General features: G+C 40.9%; 1 protein-coding gene across 3 annotated transcripts; it reads left to right on the top strand.

Annotated features, from left to right (window-relative positions):
* The first annotated feature begins 1,015 nt into the window (after positions 1-1,015).
* Positions 1,016-11,757, top strand: RAD51AP1 (RAD51 associated protein 1). Of its 3 annotated transcripts, none has more exons than XM_075210208.1 (9): positions 1,016-1,058; positions 3,189-3,238; positions 5,630-5,762; positions 6,806-6,915; positions 7,313-7,405; positions 7,992-8,144; positions 8,685-8,834; positions 9,166-9,309; positions 10,347-11,757. In XM_075210208.1, exons 1-9 carry the CDS (start codon positions 1,051-1,053, stop codon positions 10,466-10,468), a joined length of 963 nt encoding a protein of 320 aa, XP_075066309.1. In that variant the 5' UTR covers positions 1,016-1,050; the 3' UTR covers positions 10,469-11,757. The 3 variants fall into 3 exon arrangements, with proteins under 3 accessions (XP_075066309.1, XP_075066310.1, XP_075066307.1); XM_075210209.1 differs by lacking the exon at positions 1,016-1,058 and adding an exon at positions 1,249-1,350 and having other exon boundaries at positions 7,325-7,405; XM_075210206.1 differs by lacking the exon at positions 1,016-1,058 and adding an exon at positions 1,249-1,350.
* The last annotated feature ends 1,871 nt before the right edge of the window (positions 11,758-13,628 follow it).

The following is a 13,628-nucleotide window of genomic DNA, read 5'->3' as shown; positions in this document are numbered from 1 at the left end:
TCTGCTTTGTCTATAAGGGTGGTTTTTCTTTTATTTATTTATTTATTTTATTTATTTTTCCCCGCATATACACAGAAAAAATTAACACATTCCAGAAAACTAAAAGCAGTAGTTATATCTGCATAAGATCTACCACAGTCTGCCTGTTGCACTGATTTGATAAGACTTAGAAATTTCCAAGGAGCAGGATTCAAGCACCACATAAAACACACTCCCGACTCATTTCATTATGACTGGACATTGTCAGGAGGGATGGCTTGGCAAACACAGCAGTGGGTTTCAATGAGGACAAATACCTTTCTTGTTCTGATCAAGGGTGAAAAAGTGTGTATCTTTAAGTCCAATAATGAGACACTTAAAATCTTGACCAAAATGTTTCCTGCAGTAGGAAGCAGGATAACACCCCAGGTCCTGATCATCTCCAGCAATAAGTAGCACAATACTACGACAACACAGGTTTAAAATGATAAAAGTTTGGTCTTTAATTTGCATAGTGGATCATCTCCAATACTCCTCTCATAAAGTACAACAGAACTGCAACTCGCCGCCTTCACTATCGCTGGCTCTTTTTCTGGTGAAAGCTTCCTTCTTGTATAATTGTGGTCTTAGAGTAGAGATAACAGGAGGCGATCGCTGGAAATATGCTTTATTTAATAATTATTTTTTCAAATGTTACATTCACAAAAAATAGATATATTTTTATTCTTACATCTTATATTTTTTATTAATATTAATGAAGGTGGAACCAGCTCATTAGTCCTATCAATCAGTAATAATTAACTGACCCTTCCATGCTGCCTTCACATCTTATTTAATGAGCAAGTGGCTGCGAGTTTATTATGAAGTTGTACAGCCCAATCCCCATATAGAGGACCTGTGAAACCACATCTAAAGTGGAACTACAAGTACCAGCATGCCGCTTCCCTACAGCTGGAAGACAACACAATATTACCCAGGATGCATCAGGCTGGCAGCCGTCACGTGACAGGGGTGAGCACACAGCAGAGCGAACGGATCTTTCCGCGCAGCAGATTCGCGATTTTCCCTTCCATGGCGAGGTCAGTAGATGGACATATAACTGAATGACCAGACTGTGTATGGAAACTAAAAAGTTAATTCAAAGCTGTTTTAGAGTTTATTTTCAATGAGCAGGGAATAGAGGTGATTTTCCCTAGTATGGTGTATTTATTTTTTTGGGCGAATGTGCTGATGTGAATGTTCAGGGACGGGCTATTGCGCGGGTGTTTTCAACACAGTTAGAGGGTGATCGGTGACCAGTGCTGGAGGGTGATGAGTGGTATGAGAGGGTAACATCAGGCAGGGGCCCCGCACCATGGACAGACCTATGAGGTGGGTGATCTGACTGACACGTAATAACACATGATCCCTGGCACATACATGTAATGTCACCCAGCACCCAGGCTACATGGACCTGGCACTACAAGTATCATCATAGCCTGTTATATGTACAACTCTTATCATAGCATGTTATATGTACAACTCTTATCATAGCATGTTATCTGTACACAGGGGTCATGTACATGTCGGGGGTTGAGGTGCCAATCATTAATTAATATCTAAATGCCAGGAATATAATGACATCTGTGCCCTTAAGCTGGGTACACACTACAGAATTCTCCACCAACTTTTTATGTCGATCGATTTTACATGTGATCGATGGTCCGATCGCTCGGTCCATGGACTGCATACACACTAGCCTTGTTTAGGACGATAAAGGGAAGAGCGGACGTCCCTTTAGCGACTTTTTACAGCCATGTTGTCGTGAGCAATGACTGTAATTTTGTACTCCCTGTTGTGGATCGGTCGGAAGTTTATACACACTACACAGCGGAAATGAGATTGGAACGAAAATATTAAACAGTACGACCAACCAAATGAGGCGACAATCGTCCATTTGGGCAGACTTTCGACCATCGTGTCACTGCACACACTGACCCGACTTTTGAACGAGCGGTCGTATGTCGGCTGATTGAGCCGATTATTGGATGAAAACCGTGTAGTGTGTACCCAGCTTTACATGCAAAGTAAAATCAATTGTTTGGAAAAACAGGGACAGTTCCATATACCAAATAATAATAAGACCATGGACATTACCTGTAAATTCTGCACAGCTGGCATCTATCAATAAATACTCTGAGTTATACAGCAATACTGATATACACGGAGCCGTCATTAATAGGGACTACAGGTAGTAGGGCAGCAACGCTAATACGCTGAGCTGCGCAGGAGTACTGGGGGCTGTGCACTAGGCAGCGACAATTGGAAAATGCTAAGATGAGACTGGCACCAGTTCCAGAGTATCCTTACCCAGCACCAATACTAGGTGGTACTATGAGCTGGATGACAGTACTGGGGGCTACAATGAGACAGATATATCACTGTTGCAAATGTTGATAGTAGCCTACTCACATAATGAATAGGGAGCTCTCTTAAGCAGCGCAAAGTACAACACACCAGTCGGTTCTGAATTTGTTTCTTATTGATCCACTAGTAATCAACAGGTCTTTTTGAGCTTTTATAAGGCCTTATTACATTTTTTATAGTAATAGTATCCAAATAAGGGTCTTGTTGGGATTTCCAGAGCAGGAACATGGTTATATTTGGTGTTAAATAGAATGATGATGATGTTTTTAAGATAATAAACTAGATGGTCAACATGATCTGCACCCTCACTCTTCATCATAATGACACATATGTCTGCCTGGTGCTGACATTAGCTGACTAAAATAAGTGATCCTATGGTTAAATACAATGCACATCAGGAATATTTTAGGGAAATCTATTAAATGAACAGATGCTGAAAGCAATGTCTTGTTTATTTTTTGCGTTTTACACTTAGGTGTCCAGCATCTCTTGTATCCCGATTTTATTTATTATTATTAACACGCACAATTACCATATGTTTTTTATTTGTTGAGTAGAATTCAATGAATGGATTCCTGCTTAACGCATCAAAGGGGCATTTGGAGCCTTAATTGTGGTTTTCACCTGTGTATCATACACTGAATAGGGCTCCATTGAATTTAAGAGATGCCTCTTTAGGCACATGTGTGATGCACTGTAATCGGCTAAGAAGGCTGTTACATTTAGCTATAGGACAAACATACCTATTGTCTCTGCTTGCTGTATTACACCATGTAATATTTTGTCTAATTTTTCTCTTTCAGGAATAAAAAAGCAGTTGATTATTCCCAGTTTTTAGACCTGAATAATGATGGTAAGTTAATTTTCCATAGATCATTAATCTACGTTGCTCAACTTTTTGTTTTGGTCCTGCGATTGTGTGGTGAAAGAAAACTACGCCAATTTTTTTTTTATTTTATTTTTTAAGTAAAAAGTATAAACATAATGGGGTGAATTCAATTGGCCTGCCGAAAGTACCGCGACCTGCGCACTATTACCAATATTATGGTGATAGTGCGCGTAATCACCGTTAATACAGTAATTTCAACGTCGGCTTTTTGCTTCCTGCTCCCTGAGCCGCGAACAGAAAGCAGGGTTAAAATTACTATATTAACGGTAATAAGTTTAGCATGGCTTTACTCTGGGGGGAATTGTATTCCCCCCCGTAGATGTTGGGGTCCCTTTAGCTAGCAACCACCTTATTTGAATAATTAAAGAATCGTCACTCTCTGCGGTGACTTCAAAATGTAGGTTTAAATTCATTATCTCAATATTTGTGGGCAGCACAGTGGTCAGTATTGCTGCCTCACAGCACTGGGACTCTAGGTTTGATTTTGAAGAGGGCGCTCGCTACCTGTGTGGATCTTCTCGCTATGTTTGTGTGGGTTTCATCCAGGCACTCCAGTTTCCTCCCACAGTCCTAAAATTACTGGTAGGTAAATTGGCCTCAAATAAAATTAATCCTAGTGTGTGTTTGTTCTTGTAATAGGAAATATAGATTGTAAGCTCAACTAGGGCAGCGACTGATGTGAATTTAAATATTCTCTGTAAAGTACTACGTAATAAGAAATATAAATAGTGGTTAACAAATAAATATATGCTACAGCCAGAGAAGCTGAGAGCAAATATTATTTTCTTAAAGTGCAGCTAAACATTATGGGGGGAATTCAGTTAGCTGCAAAGTGTCTCACGGACGTTCGGGAGACACCTCGCTGTAGAGATTTAACAGACTAGCAAAGGAAAATGAGCAGAGGTTTGTAATTGCCGGCAATGTGCATGGCGCGATGTTCTCGTGCAACATCGCTGGAAATTGAATCAACCCCCCCAAATATTTTGACGTCTTGTACATACTTGCCAACTCTCCCGGAATGTAAAATTCGGGTTGGTCTCACGGACTCCCGGGAGAGCAGACAATTCTCCCGCATCCCGCAATTGCCTTCCAAAATGCCGCAATTCATGGTGAATCGTGTCATTTTGGCCCCGACCCTGCGACAAAACGGCATCCCCGTCGCGGGGCCAAAATGACGCGTTTGGCCGTGCTCCACCGCCCTCCAGTCACGCCCATCTCCCGGACAGAACTTGCCGAAAGTAGGCAAGTATGGTCTTGTAGTGGACAGGGAATTGTACTGTTACCGTTTTCTTGAATGTCAGATCAGCTCTGTAATAATTTAGAATCTTCTTACTGCATGTCACTATATAAACAATCCAACATTCTAAGTCAGTGTTGGCTAACCTGTGACACTCCAGGTGTTGTGAAACTACAAGTCCCAGCATACCCTTCCAGCAATAAGCTGCTACATATTGGCAAAGCATGCTGGGACTTGTAGTTTTACAACACCTGGAGTGTCACAGGTTAGCCAACACTGTTCTGACAGTAAATACACTGCCCTGTTATCAGCAATGTATTTTTTATTTGACCTCATTTACCTGTTTACATATAACTCTCCAATATAAATTGACTTGATAAGTGCTACTAGGAACATTTACACATCTGTCAGTAACATTTAAAGCAGATAATTAGAACCGGACATATGAAATTGTGAAGGGAGATTTTTTTTCTATACACAACTTCTTACTACTCTGTAGTCAGACTGTTAGATTTCGCTGAGTGAGCTCATTGACTGCGTCAATTTATTGTGTTCTCCCTACCACATATGTGATTGCTCAGATGGCACAGCATGGAGATCAATAGATATGTGGCCTGTCCTGGTGATTTCCTCTCATTGCCCACCCTTTGGAAATAAGTGAGAGAATTACGTGACGAGCCCTCATCCTCGTGTCTGGATCCTGTGATAATAACCATCTCTAGTTCTCCATATACACTTGTGATTCTTATTGGCATCTCTTATATATAAGATAAGTTGTATTTTAGGTTTTATGGTCCTTTAATAAATACATCAGCTGTCAGAGAGATCATCATGGTTGGCCCAAGTCCGCAAAAGTTTTGAGATTGTAGAACTGATATTATATCAAGTTATTTGCTCTTGTGGTTTTTGCTGCCTCCTGTTCATTTACATACTGGAGTCACTGGCAGTAGACAGAAGATGTAGGAAAGAGAAGAGATGGTAGGTAAATAAGAGAGTTACTACACAAGTAGAGATTGGTATTACAGGTCACAAGCATGATAATGGCCAGGTTATTCCATGGTGATAGGGGCACGTAAAGAATCAGCAATAGTTTATTTTTCCTGAATATTTTTTTACAGACGAAGATTTTGCTTCTTCCGCGCCCGTAAGTAAAAAAGCTCGAGTAGAGACAAAAAAAGAGAAAAAAGAAAAACCCACCAAGAAAACTCACAAACCGGAAACTACATCACCAAAGAATTCACAGGGGAAGAGGTGACTTTTCTTTTTCAATACGTAAATACATTAAAAATAGGCAGAGAAATCTCTCCGCTCTGTGTGTTAGACTCCACTCTATAATGCCAGTTAGTCTCCTTTTCCCCTTACTCCAAAAACATACTAGTAGGTTAATTGGCTGCTATCAAAAATTGACCCTAGTCTCTCTGTGTCTGTCTCTGTCTGTGTGTGTATGTTAGGGAATTTAGACTGTAAGCCCCAATGGGGCAGGGACTGATGTGAGTGAGTTCTCTGTACAGCGCTGCGGAATTAGTAGCGCTATATAAATAAATGATTATGATGATGCTTATCTAGTTGGTATCTTCCTGGGCTTGCATTGGTTTGCATGGAATACAATTACTTTGTGTACACTTTCCTAAACATATTGTATAGATGTAGAACATATGTAGCAGTGGCTAGGTTATCTGCCATACATTTATTTTATTGTGGTTTCAGTGTAGTGATTACGTTGGTAATAAAAATGAACTTTAAAGGAAACTTCACCTACAACTAAAATTTTAAAAAAATTATTGGGTGGAGCTCAGTGAGATAAAAGTTGAAGTTATACTTTGAATGCACCAATCTACCTGTAATGTTTCCTTTCTATCCTCATTACTCTAACCGCTTGCCAGCCCATGAGATATGAGTGACCTTATTAGTAGTTAGAGTGCACAGCAGTGCGGGGTGGAACTGTCAGCAACTCTGCTGAATCTGGTGACCAATGTGAGAGAACCTTGTGGTTACATATAACATAAAGTCTATTCTCCAGGCATCATATTTGTACAGTGGGAGGGAGACAGCGTCTCATATACTGTCAGATGAACAGTAATACTCACTTTCTGCACCATGGTAGTGTAGTGTTCCTAACACGGCTAAAATTGTGATTATTAGAATAAAACATATTTACAAAACCGGAGCTATTGTTGCTGTAGATAGCAAGCTTCTCCTTGGATGTAAAAGTTACCATAATTTTTACAGCAGTTTTTTTTTTTTACAGCAGTAAAAAAAAAAATGGAATTAAAGATTTTTTCTCTTGTTGTTAGGGTGCCTTTGGACGACAAACTTTACCAGAGAGATTTAGAATTTGCTTTGGCACTTTCAGTGCAGAAAACATCGGCTGTTGTGGAAATCAATGAACATGCTCCCAGAAACGGTATTAGTTTGTCCTCAGCAGTCATAGATACTAATAATATCTGCACTGTCAAATGCTAGTAAATGTTTTTTACAGAAAAATTGACTACTTTTTTCTATTACTATGTACACACACAGTTGTTGATTTAGGGGTTGTATATATGATAGTATGCCATGCTGCCACTTCTACTGCCTTCTGCGTTCCATTCACTTAAAACTTCCATACCGCCACTTCTAGATTTATATATAATATGGGAATAGCGCCCCCTCTGGTCATTTTGCATCATGCTTGCACATTGTTTTCAGCAGTATGTTCCTGCTGAGCATTTGTATTATGTGTCTAGAGACAGATTCTGGTATTCATCTGAACTGATTTTATTTGTCCATTCGCATATTCTATTATTGCCTTACGGTGCTAGTTTGTGTTACAGAAGCTGCAGAATACATTGTTGAAAATAATACAGATCCGGAAGTGTCTTTCTCAAATTGCAGTGTGGACAGCAGTGTACTAGGTAACGCAGTTCTGCTTTATCGTGTTTGTCATTGTTGAGTAGGAGCTATGTATAATACATATGTGTATAACAGAAGTCCTGTGCCCTGTATAACCTGCAGCCTTCCTAATATCCTTATAGTTTACAGTAAGAGGTGCATTTATATATCATATATACAGTAAGCCTAACCAGCATTATTGTTTCTCTGAGTACCATCATCATCACCATTTATTTATATAGCGCCACTAATTCCGCAGCGCTGTACAGAGAACTCACTCACATCAGATCCTGTCCCATTGAGGCTTACAGTCTAAAATCCCTAATATACACACACAGAAAGACTAGGGTCAATTTGTTAGCAGCCAATTAACCTACCAGTATGTTTTTGGAGTGTGGGAGGAAACCTGAGCACCCGGAGGAAACCCACGCAAACACGGGGAGAAAATACAAACTCCTCACAGATAAGGCCACGGTCGGGAATTAAACTCATGACCCCAGTGCTGTGAGGCAGAAGTGCTAACCACTGAGCCACCGTGCTGCACATCTAAAGATAAAGTGCGCGTTACTCTGTTTCTATACGTAAATAACCCTGTACTATACCCCGCAGGCCTGGATGAGATCACCGATAGTAATGAAGAGGTTATTAGCAGAAGCCGCAGACAAGCTGCATGTAAAGCCGTCACTGAGCAGCGGAAACTCCTGACAGATGACAGCGGAGATGAAGAGGAGACGGATGACTATAAGCCACAGGCCGCAGTTTGTATGTATTAGTCATTAGTGCCGGCAGCAGAAACTGGTCATATATACTGTACAGTTTTACATGATCCTTACCTTAAAGCTGCACCACTAACTTGGTAAATATCCTACTAATCTTCTAGGTGGTAGTGTAGGTTTAAAGAAATATACTGGTGTTTTGTTTTTTAATTTAAATCTTTTTAGTAAGTAAGAGGTTTGCTTTTACCGTCCACCTTGTAAATCCGTTTTCGTTCCTGACAGATATATTCTTTTAAATTATGGGTTAAAACACATTTTAGGGTGATATGTGGTGTTACCACCAGGCATTATGAACAAGACGACGCCATCTTTGGCGGCTATATTAGAGGACGCAGGAAATAACGATGCTGTTGTACCAATCGGGAAGCTTGACGTGGATTATTTTAGTAGTTACTATGGCCATCGCTGCTGCTGCTTTGTTAAAGGATAATTCCACCCAAACACAGTTAAGCCTGGTCCCATAAGATTACTTACCTGTGTAAGAGCTGGCATGTGTAATGCTAATCCAATAACCCTTTCACTTCAGATGTGGACTCAGAGAGCGACTCCAGCTTCACTGGTGAGGAGGAAGAATGTGAAGAATTTGACGTTAAGAAATCATCAACAAAGAAAGTTACTAAGCAGAATAGCAAAGGTGTAATAAAGGAGAAAAATATCCCAAAGCCCAAGACGGCTGGTAAGATGATCGCTCATCCTCCATTGTCTTCTATAAACGCAGCTATCACTGAATGTCAGTGCGGTTGTGATGTGTCACAGCTCCGTGTAACTTATATGTGGATCATGTGTGTTGCATCCTCTGTATTATGTGTGTTAAAGGCGTCCGCTTTTGTATAGTCCCTCCACACCCCCACACACTCCCCATTTCCAAGCTCTGTTACCTGAATAGAGAGTCTTGTGAGGAGGAGTTAAAATATGATTTATAAGTAGATCACTGTTAAGTGCACTGGACACGGATGGTAGTAACTTTTCACTTTTGCTATTATACTTATATTATTTTATCAATGCAGCAACTTCAACCTCTACACCTGGGTCCATTAAATTAAAACCAATACAAGCAAAGAAGGCATCAGATGTTTCACCTGCTCCTCCGAAACATTCAGCACAACATAGCGCCCCTGGAGGGATGAAGAGACCAGCGTGGACTCCTCCAGGTAAGAACAAGTGTTGTGTGTGTGCAACCAAACTTAACCAGTACATAAGAAATTACAATGGTGATGTACTCTTAGAGTAGCCCAGCTAGCTAATAAACAGTGACATGTCATCATTTAATCTGCCCACGTTTATAATCAGTATGTTTACAATAAACATATTCATGTTTACATTTTTGCACACCTTAAAGGATAATTCTGGTTTTGTCAGTTTACCAACATAAAGGACTTGCCTCCAGTTTGGTCCCTAGGATCTCCTACCTCTGCGCTGTGGGGGCCTCCTTTCTCTGTGCCGTGGGGACTTCTGATGAATGCGGATTTCTACAAAGGAAGGTGCAGCCTATCTGCGTTACGTCCACACCTCCATGTTGTACCATTTCTGTTCCATGGGGGGAGGGGTCACATGACATAACGTTAACAAGCAGAAGTGATGTAATGACAGCAGGTCAAGATATACAACTATGCTACAACCTTCATAGTAGGTTGGGTTCCCCTTTATAGACGTCATTTTATTCAGGGTCCCCGCAAAGTAGAGAAAGGTGGTCTCAAGGAAGTGACCTCCACCAAAATAGTTGGTGAGTAGTTTGTGCACTTTTCCTTCTTATTACACAGCTGGTCTCAATTGTAATTAACAAATGTTTGAGTTAATTGGTTCTGTTCTATAATTAATTTGAGCAGGCTCAGTTTTGTTTCTGCTAGAAATAAACTCGTCACCCTGTTGAGTTTTCTATTGTCTCTAATGTTGAAGAAAAGTTTCTCTGCTACATAGATTGGACGTTTCATTATCTGTTACCCATAACCTATGCACACCAGAGGCAGCCGTTCTCTGGGCTGCCCCCGTATTCATCAACACAGTCTGTCAATTCAGTAGGAGCTAATGATGTCACAGAGGCGTGAGGTGCCTCCTTCCTCCGTGTTGTCACTAATTTCTGGTGGGATTCTAGGTCCTCCGCACCAACTTGCTGTTATCAGCTGTAAGGTGCCATCATTTTACTGCTCGTGTTCTGAGAATTACTCTCATTTTATGTCTCAATCTGCAGCTTCCTCAGGAGCAGCGAGTAATCCAGGAGGAGTGGTGAGGTCTCCTACTCAAGGTCTACGTCTCGGACTGTCAAGATTAGCCAGGGTGAAGCCTCTACACCCAGAAGCCGTCATACATTGAATCCGTACTCTGCTGATAAACTAAAGTATCTGATGTCCAAAGAAACTGCACTGGTTACTAAACTCCCCCGACTTCCATCACTAAATCTTACAGAGCCGGACTTAGGGAGAGCTGTACAACATATATTTATAAATATGGATGTGAAGACTGCAGATCAAACCCTTCAGCGATGGACACCCTTACCAGCCTTTGTATAAGGACTATATCTCAGTTATACAGGATTTTATTTGCAGTGGATTCCTGGTTATTTGAACGGTCCATCCATACAGATGTAAACTTATTTTTGTTTGTTATTTTTAATGGCTCATGTGGATATAGACCAGATATGTTTTACAATCTCTGTGTGGACAAACCCATAATATCTTCATGATCATAGAGACCGACACTAATAAGGAGCATTTGGACATTTTCCACCTTCAATCTCTTCACATATGGACAAATGGATGAATTATTCTTTGTTAATGTTAAACCTATTCAGGTTTCTGCCAGGAGATAATAATAATCTGCGTGGGGATTACTGAAACATAACAATATTAAATCACCGTAATCACCTTTTAAATATTTTTATTTCAAGTTCTCAGAATAATCTGATATTGACTTACGTTTACTTGCACCGTGACTGGAGCCGGTGGGCAATCATTTCATGTTCTCACTGGTGTTTCTTGTCTAATCCGTCTCTTCAGAGAACACACTGCAATCACATCACAATGTTTTCAGATCACATTCGCAGCCGATAAATAGGAAATTGTTACATTGACAAAGAAGCAGCCATGTTGTTAGACGGTAGCCTATCGCATCCCTGGACACTGGTGACATCATCGAGACGCTTTGTTCCTAATGAATGGATAGGCGACACTTGCGGATATTGTTATGGTTTTACTGTATGTAGGATAAATGTATATGAAATGTGTGTGTGTGTGGTCACAGTTGGATAAACGTGCAGCTGCTGTTAGGGTGATTGTATTTATATTTAACTTTGCATTGACTTATTTTTAAAATTTTATGGAGAGCCGTATATATTGGTTGCATGTTCCTACTACTGTGATGTTTTAAATCTTTATCAATGTTTTTCACCTCTACCAGCTATACTATTATCTTTCATGCTACTTGTGTCAAAAAAACCTAATTAGCATTTAGGGTTGTATTTTAATTGTGAGCGACCAGCTACTTTATACATCTTTCTGCGATAAGTCTGTTTTATGTACTGTAAATGGAAAGAATCAAAACTCTTGTAAAAATGTATAGTCTATCGTATAAGAATAAATTTGAATAATTTGTTATTTTTCTGACCGTTTGCCACTCAGTCATATGTGCTGGTATACTGGGCAATGACAGCGGTATCTGAGAAAACCCAACTCAAATAGTTATAGCACGTTTTATGTTTCTGTTTTCACTTAATATTTATAGGGCCCACATGAGGTCCGCAGCGCAGTACAGAGAACAAACAAGAAGACAGTACATGGTGTAACAGTACAATACAGTAAACACACAGCTCTGGTGTACAAGGGGTATATTCAGCGCAGGCTCAAACCTGTGACCATTAGTGCGGGCGCAACTAACAGGTTTAGAGCCACTGAAAGAGGAGTGAAGACAATGGAGGAGTGGAGTCAGTGGGCAGAGAGCCCAAGGAGGTGGTGCGCGGTGTAGCTGGTGAGCAAATGTTATAGGTAATGAGAACAGGAGGGGAGAGGGCCCTGGGCACTAGAGCTTACAATCTAACGGGAAAGGGACAGACAAGCGGTTGACAGATGGGGGTGAGCCAATGTATGGGGATCTGAGGGCAAGAAGAGTGGTAGAGATGGAGGATGAGAGAGGGTGAGGTATACTACATGGTGACATGGTTAGTGGAGGACTGGTAGGCTTTTAATAACAGGTGGGTTTTCAATGACTGTTTGAATCTATAAAGGCTAGGGGATAATCTGATAGAACAAAGGAGATTGTTCTAGTCGTGGGGTGGGGGGGCAGCACGGGAGAAATCTTGGATACAGGAGTGAGATGTGGTTACCAGAGGGGGAGGCCCACTGACACCCGTGCTTATAGGACTTTTTAATTCAATGTTAGAATGGGGCAAATCTGACAGGGTCACCACTGGAGCAAGGATAGTGGTTATACCAAAGCCTGATTGTGACCTGGCGGAGGCAGGGAATTACACACCCATGAATAGATCCTAGTGAACAGGTTGGGTATGGTCCTGCCTTCCCTGGTTCATTCAGATCAGATAGGCTTTGTCCCTGTTTCTGGCATTTTCACAGGAGCCAATTAACCTACTAGTGTATTTTTGTTCTGTGGGATAAAACCAGAGCATCCAAAATGAAAACCACTGGGAGACTGCCTCTCCTACAGACCTCTCACACAGTGGTCTCCGCTTCACCCCCCCTCCAGGTCTGGAAGCAACCAAGGCGATATGATTGGACTCTCCCTTTCCCCATGCAATACATTAAGAGCTCTTCGACCTCTTCCATCACTAACGTTCCAATACGATGTGGTTCTTCAACCCTTTCTATCTGCATATCGCTGTAATATATCATCACACCAACAACAATTGAATGTGTCTCTGGCTGGTAGCCTCATCCCCACCATCATCTTGAGTGATTTCAACGTCCCAAATGATTATTCAGATTCTCCTGCAACAAAACTACTTTCTCTAATCTCTTGGCCTCTCCCAGTGAACTGACTCTTCTACTCATAGTGATAACCACTGCCTTGATTTTATGCTCCTTTCTCAGATCATAACCTAATCACACCTCCAGTCTCTCCTTCCTCAATTAAACTTCTTTGCACTCCATCAAACAAACCTCCTATCCACATAAATCTCGGTCCTATTCATTTTCAAATACTCTCCACCTCCCTGCAACAATTTCCCTGTTTTGTACATTCTCTTTACCTAATCTGGCAGTCCCACATCTTACTAACACCCTAACAACTGTCCTTGATAAACGTGTACAGCTACTCTTACTGGTCTTCCTATAACCAGACTTTCATTCCTACAATCTACTTTGAATACAGCAATTAATTTCCTTACAAAACTTTCTTCTAATGCTGCCTTGCCAGTCCCTATATTGGTTTCCTGTACCATAAATTAAACTGCCGCAACATACGTGTCTTTTCTTGTCTCAAAATAACTTGACCCCTCCACTATGCCCAATATCTGCACCTCTTA

The sequence above is a fragment of the Mixophyes fleayi genome, chromosome 4, assembly GCF_038048845.1.
Source record: "Mixophyes fleayi isolate aMixFle1 chromosome 4, aMixFle1.hap1, whole genome shotgun sequence".
In the NCBI taxonomy this organism is placed as follows: domain Eukaryota; kingdom Metazoa; phylum Chordata; class Amphibia; order Anura; family Limnodynastidae; genus Mixophyes; species Mixophyes fleayi.
Note: the sequence above shows the minus strand (reverse complement) of the source record. Positions and strands in the feature narration are given on the sequence as shown.

Coding starts and splice junctions, on each gene's coding strand:
- RAD51AP1 (XM_075210206.1), top strand. Junction 3,239..5,629: donor TTTAGACCTGAATAATGATG/GTAAGTTAATTT, acceptor ATTTTTTTACAG/ACGAAGATTTTGCTTCTTCC. Junction 5,763..6,805: donor AAGAATTCACAGGGGAAGAG/GTGACTTTTCTT, acceptor TCTTGTTGTTAG/GGTGCCTTTGGACGACAAAC.